The sequence below is a fragment of the Lathamus discolor genome, chromosome 3, assembly GCF_037157495.1.
Source record: "Lathamus discolor isolate bLatDis1 chromosome 3, bLatDis1.hap1, whole genome shotgun sequence".
NCBI lineage: Eukaryota > Metazoa > Chordata > Aves > Psittaciformes > Psittacidae > Lathamus > Lathamus discolor.
This window is the reverse complement of record NC_088886.1, coordinates 73,273,052-73,291,180: the sequence shown is the minus strand read 5'-3', so window position 1 is coordinate 73,291,180 and position 18,129 is coordinate 73,273,052. Positions and strand designations below refer to the sequence as shown.

The window sequence follows — 18,129 nt, the reverse complement described above, 5'->3', positions numbered from 1 at the left end:
TGTGTCATTATTTTGTGGTTTAAAATAGCTTGCGTGTCTCCAGTCGATGAGCTGCTTGATGAAACTCTCACAGAAGACAACCAGCTGTCTGCAGTGACTGACGAGGGGTCTGAATTGAGCCAATACTTATGTGAAAGTGTTTTTGCAAAGCCAGAATTGGCATGTGAAAATGAAGAGATGATACTGAAAACTTGCCGCCGGTTGCACACTGCAGTGGAGAGACTTCTGGAACTGGTTACAGAATCAACTAAACAAGTAAAACTTTTGAATCTATATAGATGTATCATTACACCAAAAATGTGAATTCTCTGTCTGTAGGATTGGCTACTAAAAAGAAACTGATTTTGTCTGAATACATAACAAGTTATCAATATAGGGAAGCGTGTACATCCCCTGCTTCTTACAGTAAAGGTTTTGCTCTTCTTATAAACAACTTCTTCAACAACTGTTCTTCAACAATTTCTTTTTCTCTTCTAGCAGATCCTAAGGAAGGCTGTAAGTCGGTTGCTTAAGTAGGTTTAAATTAGGATTTTAGATGCATTTGGTAACTTCAGGAGACCAAGAGTTAAGTGATTTTGAGGGGGTTTCATTGCACTTCACATCAATACTTCTTCAACATTGCTAAGTAGGTTCAAGAAAGCTCAGTCCCAGGTGAAAATGTTTAGGAAATATGCAGCAAGCAAACATCCTTGTAATTATATACTGTGCTAAAAGGAACTGGACTTGCTCTCGTGAAAGGATTTGAGTATTTCCATACTGAGTTTTGAAGTGTCTAGGCATTCAGCTTTGGGAGGAGAAATTGTATATCTGAGGTAGATGCCAGAGTACTGTATACATTTAGAGCACCGAATGTAGTGCAACAGTAATTAATGTGTTGAGTAAGGAAGCCCCTAATTTAAGAAAAAATGTGAAGGGAAGGAATATATCTGAAATTCATTTTCTTGTTAGGTATTTTGTGCAACCTAGAGATAAGCATCTATGTGAGATGCGTATTCACAATCTTAAAATGTCCCTCCTAGAATGAGGTGATTCAACTTGTACTTTTGGGTACTGGTGCTGGTTCCACTAGTATGGAACTAACTTGTGGTTAAAGCTCTTGCCCAAGCCATGGCAGATGTAGATTTTAGGTCACATCACCAGCTGCATTCCAGCATACTGTGCTTACATTTGTGAAATCCTGGTTATCTCCAACTTCTCTCCACCAGGATAAGCTAAATACAAACTAAATGGGAACAGGGTTGCACTAGTTGAACTTGAGACATTGCACATAGAATCATAGAATAGTTAGGGTTGGAAAGGACCTTAAGATCATCTAGTTCCAACCCCCCTGCCATGGGTAGGGACAGCTCACACTAAACCATGTCACCCAAGGCTCTGTCCAACCTGGACACGAAAACCGTCAGGGATGGGGCATTCGCAACTTCCTTGGGCAACCCATTCCAGTGCCTCACCACCCTCACAGTAAAGAACTTCTTCCTTATATCCAATCTAAACTTCCCCTGTTTAAGTTTGAACCCGTTACCCCTTGTCCTGTCACTACAGTCCCTAATGATAATAGGAATGCAAGATGCCTTGTCTCTGAGAACTGGTGCCATCCATACCTTGGGAACCTGTTAATGTATTGACTTCACTTTCTATTAGATATGCCTGAATCTCTTGAAGAATATGGGGGGTTACTTTTAATTTCAAGTGGCTCAGGAACTGTTGAACTGAGCAGTTTAGCCAACTAAAAGGTGTCTCTTTTTATGCACAGTAAAGAAACTTTCGTCCCTAGGGAAGATTTGTGGTAAAAATACAGGTATGTGAGTACAGGGAGTCACCAAAGTGTCCAGGGGTTTTGGGCCAAGTCCAACCTAATACCGAAATGAAATTTGAAAGCCTGGACCTTAATGCATTAATGTTATTACAAAAATAAGGTTTATGTTTAAATGCCTATTAGTTACTATTATTAGATTGCATGTACATTCAGGGTCTGATGTGAGGGGCAATGATTTATTTATAGCTGGAGAAAATGCATGAAAACCAAGCGCAGTTTGAAGAAGAATTCAGCCGCCAGAATCAGGAAACGGCCCAAGTGGTAAGTCAGCACAAGGAGCTCCTGGAGTGCCTCGGTGAGGAGAGTAAGGCCAAGAATCAGCTGGCGTTAGAGCTTCATAAAGCAGAGGGTAAGAAAATGAAACCAACAGAAGGAGGTTTCAGTGTCATTTTCTCATAGCTCATGCCTCCAAATACTTACAATATGCTTTTTGTGACTTCTGCTGTTGATTTGCCTGTTTGGAATCATAGACTCTACTAGGTTGGAAAAGACCTTTCAGACTAAGTCCAACTTTTTAATCTATTTTCTGCATTTCACATTGCTAAGTTACTTGAAGCTTGGGTCTTCTCTTGCAAATCTACTACTTAATTCCCTTATGCATTTCCCTGGGGCAAGTGTGGTAGTGCTTAGTCCCATTCTTATACAAGTGACTGCATGTGAAACATACCATCATTTTTAAAACAGCAGTTTGCATTCCTGTGTGTCTGGATATGGGAGCTTGGATTATTGACAAGATACACTCCCAGTGTAAATCAGCCCACTTGTCTGTCCTTGGAAGGGTTCGCATAAACTAGAGCAACGTTTGATAGTAGCACAAGCCATAAAGAGATTCTGTAAGAGAGACAAAAAAGGCTGAGGCTGTTAATCTTGGTGCTACCACAGACTGTATATATCAGTCTAATCCCCCCCTTGTGACGATGATGACTTAAGGTCATTGCTTTTATGTAGGAGAATCTTTGAGGGTTTCTGTGTCCCTCAAGTTGAGCTTCTCTTCCTAATCGTGGCATTTGCTTTCCAGTCCTCTTCTCATTCATACTCCTTCAAGCTTATTTAGTCTTTCCAAAATCCTGTTTCCTTCCTTCTGTGAATAATTCTTGGATTTCTTGGGCTCTGAATCTAACATTTGATCTTACTCCGTGAAGAATCTATTTCTACAAACCTCAGCACCCAGCAGAAGATGTGTCAGACTGTCCTATGTTGTGAGGTGGTCCCAGGTCATCCAGGCTTAACAATCCCCATATACATTCTACATATCTGGAGATATTTTGTGCTATGGCAGCCTCATTAGTTACATTAACTGATACATGTTATTCTTTAAGATCATTCAAAAAGCCTAACTACAGTTCAGTTTAAGTCATCTCATACTTTTTCCTTTCTATGTTGCCTTCCATTGTTGGCGAAGAAATTTTACTCGTGTTTTCAAGCTGCTTTGTTCTAACAGATGAGTTTGTCCATTGCTTTATTTGCATTCCAACTTGGGATTTTAGGCATTATTGAAGGCTATGTTGCAGAAAAAGCTGCCTTGGAAGAGGCCTTGAATCTGAAAGAGGAATCTGAACGTCGCCTTATTGTGGAGCTGGAGAATATGCGTGAACGCTTCCAGGAGCTAACCCAGGAGCAAGCAATCCTTGGTGAGGAGTGGGTGTTTTATATCTCCAGTCAGGGCAAGCTACCATGCGTTTCTGTAGCGTATCAGTCTTTGGTTTGATGACCCTAGTGAGCCGCTCTGTCTGGTACAGAGGTTGGCAGGGGATAAGAAAGTAAAGCAACTGATGTTTTGCTTCTAAGATGATAGTACTGTAAGTGAAGAGTGTTGCTATAGTTGTATGCTTAGTTAGAAATGGAAGGTGAGAAAATGAGAGGCGTGTATTACGTACCTACAGGTAGTTAGTTGCAACAGATAATTAGCATCTAGTTAGTAACTGAAGTGCTGGTTATTTGACACTACAAAGAGAAGAGTTGGAGATTCAAAGGTTTTGACTGCTTCCACGCCTAAAGAGATAGCTTAATAATGACAGAAGAAATAAAATTGTCTTGGGCGGTTGTTTGAATTATGAAAAAATTGTGGTGATGATGTGTATCCAGTTTCATACATAAGCTTTTCCCCTGCTCCCCAGCCTTGTCCAGTCAAAACTTCAGTAAGGGCGACTGTGGAAAGATTTTAATGATCAAGCTCAAAGTGTGCTGAGGTTTTTAAAGGAGAAAGTATATAGGTTGAAAAAGCTGGATGAGATAGTGTTGTTGGAGAGGATAGGGTGAGGCAAGTATTCAAACTTTAAGGTCACCCTTAAACCACTCTTAAGCCACCCTTAAACAAAGGGTGGTTCCCTGCTAGCCATAGCCAAACACTGAAATACCAAATCAAACTCATGTAAGTAGATGTAAATAAGCAGTCTGCATAATTCATTCTCTCACTTCATGACTCCCTCAGACCCACAGATACGTTATATCATGTAAACTAACTACAGGAAGTTTGTGTAAGGAAGTGGAGTAGGATAGAGGACAACTTTTCAACATACTATATAGAGTCTTATAACACTCCATGAGTGGAAGTTGGTGCTGTGGTAATTCACACTGCAAATGAAACAGCATACATTTAAACAGTGACAGCAGTGATTTAATAAAACCCCTGAAGAATCTCAGTGTAACATAGCAGGCTTACATGTAAGATGTTTTTCTGATTCGTGGAAGAAGATTCAGGGATGTTACATGGCTTACACTGTGCAGGAACTCAAGATAGGTTATGCTGGTTCTTAATGAATTTCTGAACCATTTGAATAGCTTTCTATAATTTTGACTTCTTGAATTTGCAGCCTCAATGTCATTCTAATATGTCTGTAAGTGAATTTCTCTGTATCGCCTTCCACCAGATACTTTATCATTTGGCATCACCGCCTTTCCATTTCTGCGTTTGACTGGACACAATCTGTATGTTGCAGTTAATCTGTCCACTCCTCAGGAGCCCCTGTGTAGACTCCTGCCTGACTTTCAGTCCTGCTGTATCATTTCTCTGCAACTCATCTGCCTCTTGCCTCTCCCCCACCTCATCTTCTCTTCTTCTCTTAACTTTGCTGCTTTTCACCTACTCTTCCAACTTCTGACTCCACCATTGCCCTGCTGTCATGGGCAGACATCCTTCAGTGTTCTTCCTTTTGGCTTTGCACTTGACCTTTCAAATGTAGTGCAATCAAAATACTCATGTCGTACATAGAATCATAGAAGGGTTTGGGTTGGAAGGAACTTTTAAAGGTCTTCTAGTCCAACCCACCTGCAGTGAGCAGGGGCATCTTCAACTGAAATGGAGTAGAATATTTTCAGTTGGAAAGGACCTATAACAATCATCTTGACAACTCTTGGTCATCCCTGAAGTGACAGCATGTTATTAAAGACATGTCCAAATGCCTGTTAGAACTGACAGGCTTGGGGCATTGACCACCTTTCTGGAAATGCTGTTGCAGTGTTTTAATGCCCTCTCAGTAAAGAAATGCTTCTTTCTGTCCAGTTTAAACTTCCCCTGGTGCAGCTTTGATCTGTTCCCACGCATCCTATCATTGGGTAACAGGGAGAAGAGATCAGGACTTCCCTCTCCCATGTCCCTTCCTCAGGAAGCTGCGGAGAGCAATAAGGTCACCCCTCAGCTTCCTTATCTCCAAACGAGACAAACCCAGAGTGCGCAGCCACTCCTCAGAGGACATTCCTGCCAACCCTGTCACCAGCAACTAGACCAGATTGCTTAAATCCCCATCCAGCCTGACATTGAATGTTTTCAGGGATGGGGCATTTACCACTTCTCTGGGCAAGCAGTGCCAGTGTTTCACCACTCTCAGTGTAAAGAATTTCTTCCTTAAAGCTAGGCTGAATGTCCCCTCTTTAGTTTAAGACCATCAGCCCTTGTCCTGTTGCTACAGGCCCTATGAAAAAGTAGAGAACATGTATTAGCGTTAAAAGTTGTGCCCATCTTTGATCTCTCATATGGCGTCTGAATAATATCTTACTATTACCGTAAGAGAAAAAGGAATAAGTGGTCTTGTGCAGATTGCTCTGGCTTACGGACCCTGCCCTCATTTATACCAGTAAGCAGAGGAAGAGGTTGAGAAAGAGCCCTCTTCCTCAAGGGAAAGGCAGTTGAATAGAAACAGATTCAGGGGCTGTAACTGAAACTAAGTGCATGTTGTGCTTGCTTTACAACAGTGGTTATGGCATAGAGTAATACATCCTACAGGAAATGCCAAATCATTCCACAGTTGTTGAACACAAGTACATCTGTGTCTCATGGAAATGTATGACAGATTACAGAGTCTGTAAGTCTGTGCCAGTGAGTCCTGCTGGACTAAATCCTACTTAGAATCCCCTTGAAGGAATAAAAAAGCCAAGAATATTGCAACCCACTTGCATGGTTATAATGCAAACACATTTCTATAGTAGCTCTGATCTAATTCCAGACATGGATCAATGTATATCATCAGGAGCTTTGTGTCATAATAAAGGTGAAGTGCATATTTGCTGAATAAGAGGTAGGAGCTATCTGTTTGCATATGAATTTCTAGTGATTTAGAAGCTGGAATGGATCACAGTGTCCTGTTCTTGTCTTGTACATGTCCGTCTGTTTTGATTTCTAGGAACACCTATTGCTAATGTAGCACAAAAAGAAGGTTCAGGTTTGTAATGATGAGTGTGGGGTTTTTCTGGTTTGGGTTGCTGTAGCACCTGAGTGAATGAATTGCTAGTTTTGATTTTAACAAAGAGGAATAGTACTTCATGAACAGTCCCAACAAATTACTGAGATTATAAATATCTTGGCAAAAAGAAAGTTATTACTTCTGTGATACAGCAGAAAACAACTAAAATTAAGAATATTCAGCTGACCAGTATTTAAAGGGGGGGAAAAAAACCCTAGTTTTGCTGCTATTAGGCTTAAAATACCTTGTACTATTATCTTCATGTTTCCCAGATTCATTTTTCTTTTGAGGGGATGGAGTGGGTTGTAATTTGCTGGGAGCTTCTCACGCCTTCATAGTGAGCTGTCAGAATGATTGGGGGGGCAAAAGAAAAATATTTGAGGTGATGTAAAATAGGGAGCTCAAAAAGACAGTGAAAGTTGAAGGAAGTCTGAGGGAGGCTAGAGAAATGGAACTGAATGGGGAGGTAGATCAGAAAAAAAGGGGAGAAGAATGGGAAGGAAGGCTTAGTTAGGGGAGCAACAGTGAAACCAAAAACAAGCAATAAGGATGATAGAATGGTCTGGGTTGGAAAAGACCTTAAAGCTCATCCAGTTCCAACCCCCTGCCATGGGCAGGGACACCTTCCACTAGAGCAGGGTGCTCCAAGCCCCTGTGTCCAACCTGGCCTTGAACACTGCCAGGGATGGGGCAGCCACAGCTTCTCTGGGCACCCTGTGCCAGCGCCTCAGCACCCTCCCAGGGAAGAGCTTCTGCCTCATCTCCAACATGACCTTCCTTTTTTTCAGTCTGAACCCATCACCCCTTGTCCTGTCACTACAGTCCCTGATGAAGAGTCCTTCTCCAGCATCCCTGTAGCCACCATCCAGATACGTGAAATTTTATGCTCGTATTGGAGGTCTGATGCTGAAGTAAAATTTGTAGGTGCCAAATTGAAAGAGACATTTTTTAATATCTTTTTTCCCCTCCTGATCTTACATGTGCACACTGAACCTCCTGAGCAGCAAACATTTAGGTCTGATAAATTCATTGCTGTCATGATTATGTTTTACGATCTACTCAAAATAGAAGAATCGTATGTTTGTAGACTAATTTTATTCATACACATACATGTGTGTATTCTTACATGTATTCTCTTGTTTCTGGACTTTTCCCCCAAAGGATGTGAGCTGGGAAAAGCACGTCCCTTAGGTGAATAAAAAGTGGTGTTGTAGGTAAATTCCCATTAGAATTAAAAGGCTACACAGGGCTCTTACCCATTACTGTGTCTTTATTCCTTCTGTCCCATTCAGGTGTCCCTCAAACATATTTTTATTTAACTTAATTTTGGTAAGCACCTCATTGTACTGAAATGTGCTGATATGCACTCAGAGAGAGGGAACATCTAACCTGAGCTGGTAAGGGTGTCAGAGCTAACCTAGCTCCCACCCCAGCCATCAGTAGTACTCTTCCTCTGGTTTGGAATTGCTTATAGAATGTGGAAAATATTATGAGAATCATCTTGTTTGGAGTGGATTGACATGTCCTATGCCTTGAAAAGTTGACACCTCCTCCCTTTTCTGATGTGTAGTACTAATGTGGATAGAATGGCCTTGCTAATCAAATGCACTTTGGCTGGAGCTTGGCATTTGCTAATGGTGATCTTGGGAGAGGGGAGGAGCGTGCCGGGGTATTACCACAGTGGCATTGCATGATCTGAATTAGCATTCACAAAACAGCAGGTTTGTCCATGCAAAGAAACAAATCTGTGATTGATGGTTCATATGGCTTGAAAATATACTGATACACTTGGGGAACATGTGCTTAAAACACAACCCAAACAGATTGCGCTTACTGAGACTGCCAAAATATGATACCTGCTTTCTATGTAACATTTTCAATTTCACATAAAATCTGTTAGCTAATGACTTGTATTCCATTAAGGTGCAATTCTGTCTGAGGAGGTGCCAGCGCCTCAGCACCCTCCCAGGGAAGAGCTTCTGCCTAAGAGCTCATCTCAGTCTCCCCTGTTGAGGCAGGTTAAAGCCATTCCCCTTGGCCTGCCCCTGCAGGCCCTTGTCCAAAGCCCCTCTCCAGGTTTCCTGGAGCTCCTTTAGGCACTGGAGCTGCTTCTTGACTCTTCTGGACTTGCTCCAACAGCTCCACATCCCTCTTGTGCTGGGGGCCCCAGAGCTATTACTCTATATTTAGTCTATATTTATATATAAAATAGTAAACATTTAGTCTGTATTTTTGTCCCCGAACAGAATCTGCTTTACTTTTTCTCTTTGTCCAGTCTCTTTAATTTCCAGAGACAGTCTTCCCAGTCCCTGTGCATTCTGTTGTTATCATTACTCTGCTGGCATGTTCTCCAATGTTTAATGAAAATGCTATTGCATCATTCTAAGCTTGTGATGCTTTTCCTCTTAAGCATGCACATGGAAATGTTCGTGTTTCTTGGCTTATTTTAAAGTGTCTATAAATTTCATTAAATGCTTGTGGATAGTGAAGCACTAGAAAATATGTTGTCAAGAGGCTGTGGAATCACTTGGGTTTTGAAGGTTTGGACAACAGCTTTAATTGATGTTCAATCAGAAATCATGTGGATTGAGCTGGTCATGCTTAGAAAAGGGAATTGTCCCGTTTTGGGAAGTGGGCTGGATGACCTTATTGGAATCATACACTTACCTTGTTCTCTATGGCTGAAAACGTTTAGGATGAATAATGGAACACTTGAAAGTAAAGTAAAGAGCTCTTGCAGGACCCTGCTTTGAATATTAAATAGGCAGACATCTAGTTTCATGTTCAGGTTACTTAGCGATATTCACATTAAAATAGTTTTGTTCTAAGTGCAGTCACAATACAGTTTCAGTTTGAGTCTCCTAAACAGTGGATTCAGTACATCCAGCTGATTGAAAATGCAGTTTGTAGCTGTAAATTAGTTCTTAATAACTTAAATAACCCCGAGCTATGTACGTTTTTGAATTTGTGGTATTTCTTTTGCAGTCTGTGTAGGGCAAATATGTGCTATCTTTTTCCCAGTTTTCTTCTCTTGGCACTGGGCTAAGTTTCTGTAAGTGTGACTTTTCTTTGGGTTTTAATCCCCACTCAGGTTCAGAGAACAAGATTGACTTCGTTTTCTCATAGCAGTTAGCATCAGGGGAGGGCTGGACACTGAAAAGATGTACTGGGTGCCAGCTCAACAGTATAGACAGCAGGAGCGGTATCCAGCATTGCATGGGGCAGAGGAGTAATTGAGGGGCTGACCTGTCTCTGGATGTTGGAGATCTAAGGAGGATCTATGCACAGCAGTTTGGAAGAATTGAGAGTTTGTTGTTGGATGGCTTGATTAGGAAGAGACTTGAAGTAGGATGGGATGAAAGGAGTGGTGAGGATTTAGGATAGAAGGATGGGTTTGAGAGACTAGGTGGCTGACAGTGGGGTGTGGAGCTTTAACTTAGGGATGGAGCACACCTGGAATGGAATGAATTTGGAGGACTGAGGAATTGGTTTGGAAAGAGCCTATGGGTCAGGAAGAGTATGGATCTGTGGCTGAGAGGGCAAGGTTGTGGTCAGGTGAGATGGGACTCTCTGGAACTGAGGTCTTCAGCGGTGAAAGTGAAAGCTTTCTATGTGCCCAGAATATCTCCAGATGGGATTCACTTTGGGACTGAGAACAGATGCCCATGTCCTCCTTCAGTATAACGTACAGTAGTCCTGTTGGAGAGGCCTTTCAGAGACACAATCAGCAGTCAGGTATCACACTTCCTTTTATGTCTCTTGCATTTCCGGGGATTTTGCCTTTGGTGTTGATGCTGAATTTAACCTCATCTTCAACTCAATTTGATTTTTGTACCCTGCACTGGTAACTTTGTTATTTTTGTGTCCCTCTTCAGGTCTACTGAAGGAAGTAGAATTTTTAGCAAAGGAGAAATTAGATCTTCAGTGTCAGGCAGAAAAGGACCATTCCAACTTACGCTCTCAAATGAAAGTGTTGGAGGTGGAACTGGAAGAACAACTGCATAGTAATCAGGACCTGGCTACTCAGCTATTGGAGGTTGCTGAATTAAAACAGCAAATTCAAGTGCTTGAAAAACAGCTTAAAAAACAGCGACAATTCATGGATGTAAGCAAGCTTGGTACCACCCTTCCATAGCTTTGGAGGTGATAAATACTCCTTCTGGCTTGTGACTGAGACTGGGAAGATTGTCCCTAAAATGGGATACTTTCCATTTTGTTTGAAATTAAGACCTTGGTATTGTAGTCATGTAAAGGTAGTTTTAAAATTCCCTTTCTGTAGTATTACAGGATAATTTTTTTCCTCTTTTAATTTGAATGTACACAGGAGGCAAAAAGTTCGTTGTCTTTTTGATTTCTTTTCCTGTAACTTTGGGTGTACTTTCAAGACTGCTAAAAGATGTTAATTTTTAAGTGAGCAGTTTCTTCACCACAGAAACAGCCCCCATGTTTTTCTTGTACTCAATATTTTGATGAGATGCAAAGTTTCTATAAAAAGCCTTTCTTTTTCTCTGGCTGGGTTTACAGGAACAAGCTATAGAAAGGGAACACGAACGGGATGATTTTCAGCAGGAAATTCAGAAACTGGAAGAACGGTTAAAACTGTCAGCAAAATTGCAGACTTCAGGAAAACCCAGAGAGTACAGGGTGAGTAAAATCACCCTCAGTGGCAAAAGGAGCTTGTTTATTACCATTAAATACCAAAACCTGTGTTTGGGTACCGGCTCTTGAGACACCTTTTTTGTCTATTGTAACCCAGAGAACAGGTTTTCCCCCAGCTGACTGGGCTACATTTATGCAGTGAGAGTATACTTACATTATTTCTTCTGGAGATGGAAAGAAATGTTGTATATGCATCGCAGTAAAGTTCCACAGCCTTTAAGTCTGGTTTAAATTAAATGAGGAGAACACAATACAGACACTTGACTCTACAGAGGACAAGTGAGGGATGACTTCTGGGTTCTAAATCTGTTTAGTTGTTCCACCTGTAACAGTTGTAAAAAGAGATGTTCTTTGTATGCATGTCTTGTCCTATTTCAGTTTATAAGTGAGTCCTTTTTTTCATGTGTTTGTGTTTGATTTCAAAGATTAACTTTTGCTTTTTTGTTTGTTGTTTTGGGTTTTTTCACATAAATGAACATTATACAGAACGATGAATTGATTCTGCAGGTATGGAAAACAGCATGAACATCTCTTTAACTTTTCTTTCCTTTTTCTTTTAGTCTCTATTAATTAGATCTGCTTTGGCTTTTTCCCCCCTGTTCTTGATATGTCAAGGCTTTAGTTTGACTTGGAGATAAGGATACACGTTTTAGGGTGGCAGAATTCTTGCAAGGAGTGAGGAGCTGCTTTCAGTTTAATTTCCTGTACCTAAGTGCTTCATTGTCCCGTCTTATTGCTCAGGTGTATTACAGGCAGTTACTTACTGTTAAAGAGCTTTTTGGCACGAAAGGAGAAGTTGAGATTCAGATTGTGAAACAAGGATAATGGAATTTCAGTGATCTGCTGTGCCTTAGTCTTCAGCTCTTGTTTATGGCCCTGCTCTTAACAAAACTTCAGTGTATATACTACTTAATTTCATTTTTAGCTATTAATTTACGTGCAGTTTATGAAACTGCACCTTGGTATTAGAAAAGCAATACTTCTAGTATTCTCAACTAGTCTGTGATGCTCTCCATGCTTATTAATTTGACTAAATTAACTCTGTTCTTCTCTATTTTGCTACAGGGTATTTTTCTTCTTTAGTAATATCTATAAAATACTTGAAGATGTGAAATTCTATATTAATATAAAGAATTTTTACTTTATGATATTTAAAGTGGACTTTGCAGAAATTCAGACACTTAGTGATGAACAAAGCATTTTTTAGTTTGTAAAATCTTATTTTCCTTGTTCCTTGATATTGACCAAATTATTTCTCCCTTAGGTTTCCCATTGCTTTCCTATTTGATCTTGCTTTCAATGTGCTTGATGACTTTATCACTTCCAGTGTAGTCTCTCACACTTGGTTCTCTCCTGCTTGTTAGCCAAGCTCCTAGCCTTGCCTTCACATTGATTACTGGGATGAATGAGTGACCATTTTCTTGAAGCCCTGTGCATAATTGGATCTCAAAATTGATACCCTCTTCATGCTTAAGTGCTTTGGGGAAAAGCACCTGTTCTGCATTGACTACTGTGAATCTTTCTGCTTTGCAGGAATTGAGTATGTTACAGTGCATATTTAGCTTTCAATTCTTGATATTTTCCTTTAAATTGGAATTCTATGAAGTAATGAAAGAGGGGTCTGTGGTTACAGAAATGCATCTAATGCTGTTAGTAGTAATTCACATGATCTTGGGATTCATCTTAAACAAACAAAACCCAATCAAAACCCACTCCCAAACCACAAGACCCCTTTTGATAAGCACTGGGCCTTGAGTACTTCGCAAGAATACTGCCAATATTAAGAGTACTCAAATGTGTATGTAAGAGCTCCTGGATTTGGAAAACAGGAGTCCAGAAAGTTACTTTTTCATCCTTTCTGTCTACATTTAGTTTTACTTTCATCTAGGATTTACCACTACTTTAGTCCATAGTAGAACTCTACCCACTCTGCCATGAAATTGCTCTTGTCCAATTGGAAGCTGTTGACTGAATGGCTGTACAATGTGATTTCTGTGTAGGTAGAATCTTTGCAAGCAGAAATAAAACAGAAAATGGATGACTACAATAAGCTGTTGTTAGAAAAGGAGCAAAAACACCAAGAAATTACAGCTCGTGATAAAGAGATAGAAAAACTGGTGGCACAGATTGGAGAACTGAAGCACAGCGGTACCGAAGTATCAAAGACTGTACTCTGCTTGGAGCAACAACTGCAGAAAATGAAGAAAGTGGAAACTGAATTAAAACAAGTAATTTTAAAATACTAATTTAAATGGGAGTGGCATTATGGAGACAGGGCCTTCATGGAGCTGTCAGTGTTACAGTGTTGTTTGAGACTATCCCTGAGACTGTTAGTGGCGAGTTAAACTGTTGCGTCAATGGCAGGTATCACAGCCAGTTTTAATTGCACTTTGGTTTTACTACATTATATAGATATTTACTATATTATATAGAACTATAAGCCTACTTACTATAGAGACTGCTTTCTGATAGTTGTCATGTTTGCATAGATTAGAGTTGTTCTTTTGCTTCTCTGGCAGTTCCCAAGAAGGTAGTGTTACTGAATATGAAACATTATGGGGTTTCAATAAGTAACTGTATTTAAAATCCTATTTTAATTGGTAGTTCTTCTCGCTGTGTGTCTTTGCAGCCAGATCTGTTTGCCGTACTCTAAATTTTGTGCTTTCTTACTCTGCAGATTTAATCATAGCTTAGAGTTAAGAATAACATTTCATTGAGCAGAAGTATTCATCTTGTACCAAATATCTAAGTAACCTTTTCTACCTTAAACTAAATGTTTCCATGTCCTCCCAGAAGTTTTCATTGGTTGAGTACTGCTGGTGTGCCTGTTGAGTCTGAAGATGTAAGATTGGCATGATCTAAACTAAATAGATTAGTTTAATTGCTTATTCTATCAATATTTGCTTCCATTATTTTAATTTTTAAAATATTGAACAATTATTTTTTTATGCTTTAGCTTTAGCTAATGTCAGACTGGTCAGTTGCAGTTTATTAGGTACTGTTACTCCCATTTATTTAGCACTTGTGTCTGGAGAAGTGCCTGGTTGTATACTCCCATGTACATGAAGGACATGGGCATACTGGAGCAAGTCTAGCAAAGGAACATCAAAATGGTCAGAGGGTTTGAGGAAATGAGTGTTGAGGGGAGGCTGGAAGAGCAGGATTTGTTTAGCTTTGCAGAGATCTAATTGTTGGTCACAAACACATAATATGAGGTTATGAAGAAGGAGGCAGACTTGAGGTGCATAGCGTAAGGATAAAAAGATATGAGCACAAACTGCAACGGGGAATAGCAGTTAAATGGTAGAGAGAAACAGTCATATCAAGATTAGTGCCAATAAGAAATAAGTCTGGAAAGAGTAACTTTGAATACAGAATGGTATCTGTGAAGAATAATAACTAAACTCTCAGCTAGCAGATCCCTTTGTCCTGCTCATATGTGCATGGAGCAGGTCTTTGTCTTTTTCTGCTCCAGTTTGTTTCAGTTGTTTAGATTGATATATACATAGAATCATAGAATCATTTGGGTTGGAAAGAACCTAAAGCTTAGCCAGTTCCAACCCCCTGCCATGGGCAGGGACACCTTCCACTAGAGCAGGGTGCTCCAAGCCCCTGTGTCCAACCTGGCCTTGAACACTGCCACGGATGGGGCAGCCACAGCTCCTCTGGGCACCCTGTGCCAGCGCCTCAGCACCCTCACAGGGAAGAGCTTCTGCCTTATATCTAACCTGAACTTTCCCTGTTTCAGTTTAAACCTATCCCCCCTTGTCCTATCGCTACGGTCCCTGATGAAGAGTCCCTCTCCAGTATCCCTGTAGGCCTCCTTCAGGTACTGGAAGGCTGCTATGAGGTCTCCATGCAGCTTCTCTTGGACACTTCTAGTTAGGGTTGTGCTGCGAGGGTTGCTCATCCTTTTGCTTGAGGTCTTGAAAGCATTATTCATTATGGGAATCTGCTGTCCTATGGATTCTGGTATCAGTGGAAGAAGATCCCACGTTTGACTGTCTGCTTGGGCCCCCAGAAGAGCAGTGAGGGTTCATAAGCTCTGACTTTTGCCTGGGTTGCCATTTGTTTTTATTGGATCACCACAGCAAGCTCAGAACGTAGCAGCTGGGAATCCCAGGAAAATCTCCTGTGTCCAGAGCTATGGCACACTTGCAGCTCTGCTGTTCAGTAAATGTGGGAAAATCTGAGGTAAGGCAGCCTGGTTCTTCAGGAATATGGATTGGCACATAAAAAAAAAACCGGAGGGGTTTTGTGGGTGATCAAGATGGTGTGGGTAATGTCTTATTTTTACTTGTTATAAAACAAAGGCTCTGTTGTTGCTTGGATTTTGATGTTATGTGGATCCTTTCATGTATGGCAGCAGGATGCCTGAGGGGCTGGTTTAATACTGTGTGTTTCATATGAGTGAGCCAAAAATGTTCAGTTGTTTTGATTACCTGTTTCTTTATAGGCCATTGGGATTATGTGCTTCTTGTACTGGGGTTTCTCAGGGATGATTAAGTATTTTGGCAGGCTTGTTCTCTTAGGTGGGTATGTATATTGACAACAATTAATTCTAGCATGCAACAAAAAATGTATTTTGCAGGATAAAGAGGCATTGCAACAGCAACAGTACAATAACCTGATTCAGATCTCTGCCCTCCAGTCCAAATTGGATGAAGCGAGGCACAGAGTGCCAGCAGACAGCAGTGCTGCTCCAGTGCTGAAGGAGCAGTTAGAAGCAGAGCAAGAAGCACTTCAGTCAAAAGAGAGAGAAGTAAGAGTTTGTGCAAACCTGTATTTGGATATTTAAGCCATACAGAAACCCAGTGACTGATGTTGTAGTAAATGTGCCTCTTACCCAGTATTCTCCATTCTTCTTTGGCCTGAACTAACCTTCTTTTTTCTTGCTTTGTTCTGTTTTGTCATCCCCACCCATCTGTCTTCCTTCCCACTGGAAACTGTCTTGTGACGATTCACATCAACTTTGAGACTGATTGATGAATTTTTGTTGTAAACTGATTTTCCTGTCCTTTCAAAGTTGAGGTGGAAGAGAAAGTAGATAAATTTGGGTTGACTTTGATACTGAGTGATAGTTCCTTCAAGAACAGAAGGGGCAAGTGCCCATAAGTGTCATCTGACCTTCTCTGTTTTGTGAGCCAGAAAAAGTTAGTGTTGTTCTTATTCTAAGCTGAAACACAGTGTAACTGGTCACATTCTTCAGAAATTCTATCGGATTCACATACACCCACCACTGTGTTTGTGTTATTTTGTAGTTATTATTGTATCTGTAATACACTGTGTATGTAGTTTGTGTGTGTGTACAGTCCAGTTTAGAACGTGCAAAGAACAAAAACATGGCTCATCCTCTAGTTATTTGTATACCATTGTTTCAAGGGCAGTAAGGTAATAAGAACTAATTTCTTATGAGTGGAAGTTCCACATCTCTTAGGAAGTCTGACTTCAAGAGCCAATAAGCCTTTTCCATTCTCAAAGGAAGAGAACTCTTACCCATGAAGGCAAGAGATGATGAAACCTGTGGGTGGCAAGATCTCAGTGTTTCCAAATAGCTCTTAAGCTTTCAAACAGCTGCAAGGAGTGAAATGTGTAGTTACTGACTCCTTTTACAGGTTGAAGGGGTCAATGCTCAGAACTGTTTTGATTGCTGTGTTGCTGGGATTAGCACTACAATATTAATTTCTGTCCTCTAGAAGGAGGAGAATGGTCATTACATTAACTGCGTATGATTATATTAGACATCAAATGCTAACATGTCTCCTGCTATGTCAACTTACATCAGTCAAGCTTTGATTGTTCTGAACACAGAGTGACAAATCTTTTATGAGCAGTTAGGTTTTTTCAAAAGGAAATGGAAACCCACCTTTGCAGCTGAGGAGCTGGAACATCAGCTTCTCACTTTCTTTTTATGTCTCAAGTATTCTGTTCATGCACATTGATTAGAAAGAGTTTAAATCTTAGAATCTGCTGAAGATACTTGTTCTCAGTAAATAAGGTGGTGAATGAAGTTTTCTTTTCTGCTTAGATCAGAACTTCATTGAAACAACTATGCATTTTCTTCTTTCTTTCAGATTGTGAGCTTGTTAGACCAACTAGAACAATATAAAGAGAATTTGATCAGTAAAAACGAGGAGATATTGCAGCTGAACTTGCAGTTAGAGATGCAAGAAAAGCTTAGCACTTCCAGCATCAGCCAGCTTCAGTCAGAGAATGCACTCTTGAAGGTAGGTTTCCTTAGCTGTAGTGTCCATCAGCTCAAACTTCAGAGCCTGCTTTCTTGAGTGCCGTGGTCTTCATCTTGTGGTGTTATAAACAGATACTTAGTTTGCTTCTCTTGTCAAGGGAATATTGCATTATTCTTACAAGGCTAATGTTGGATATTGTAGAACACCCCCACAATGCTCTAGATGCATGCTTATGGCATTATCTTTTACAGTCACTTGATGTAATTAAAAAAAACTTAGCTTTTTTCTGTTCCTGACAAGTTAGAAAATTGGGTGGTTGTCAGTCTGGCAACTAGAGCGTTCTTCTCTTACCTTAGCAGTTGAGGAATACTGTGGCAATCTAATCCTGTAGTACAAATCCAACCAAAGTAGCTGTAGTTGTGTTCTTGAGTTCTTTAACCTTATAGTAAGGGATTGTTTAAATGAAGCTATTAGTTCTGTTCTGCTGTTAGGTTGGCAGAGAAAATAAGTCCTTTCTAATGAGATTGCTGTGTTTTTCTGATCAGGAGGATCTAACAAAACTTCATGTGAAGCAAAATAAGGATCTGGGTATTAGTGAGTCTTCAACTTTGTCATTCCCACAAGCACTACTGGAAGAAAAGAATCAAGAAATCGATCACTTGAATGAACAAATGAGGAGGCTGCAGCACGAGCTAGAGAATACTCTGGAGGATAAAGTGAAAGTACTTACTCTATGTTCGTTGCTTGGTTTTTGGGGGGAAGAAAGAATCTTACTGTTAAATTAACT

The 18,129-nt window shown here is 40.4% G+C and overlaps 1 protein-coding gene across 1 annotated transcript in view; it reads left to right on the top strand.

Moving 5' to 3' along the window:
* The window catches only part of LOC136009996 (pericentrin-like), a 79,214-nt gene that overhangs the window by 31,684 nt on the left and 29,401 nt on the right, over positions 1 to 18,129 (top strand). The window contains exons 23-32 of the mRNA XM_065670563.1: positions 29 to 255; positions 2,003 to 2,165; positions 3,304 to 3,447; positions 10,371 to 10,600; positions 11,020 to 11,139; positions 11,641 to 11,661; positions 13,155 to 13,382; positions 15,746 to 15,916; positions 17,229 to 17,381; positions 17,888 to 18,064. Coding sequence (XP_065526635.1) covers positions 29 to 255; positions 2,003 to 2,165; positions 3,304 to 3,447; positions 10,371 to 10,600; positions 11,020 to 11,139; positions 11,641 to 11,661; positions 13,155 to 13,382; positions 15,746 to 15,916; positions 17,229 to 17,381; positions 17,888 to 18,064 — 1,634 coding nt within the window. The remainder of the gene's footprint in view (positions 1 to 28; positions 256 to 2,002; positions 2,166 to 3,303; positions 3,448 to 10,370; positions 10,601 to 11,019; positions 11,140 to 11,640; positions 11,662 to 13,154; positions 13,383 to 15,745; positions 15,917 to 17,228; positions 17,382 to 17,887; positions 18,065 to 18,129) is intronic.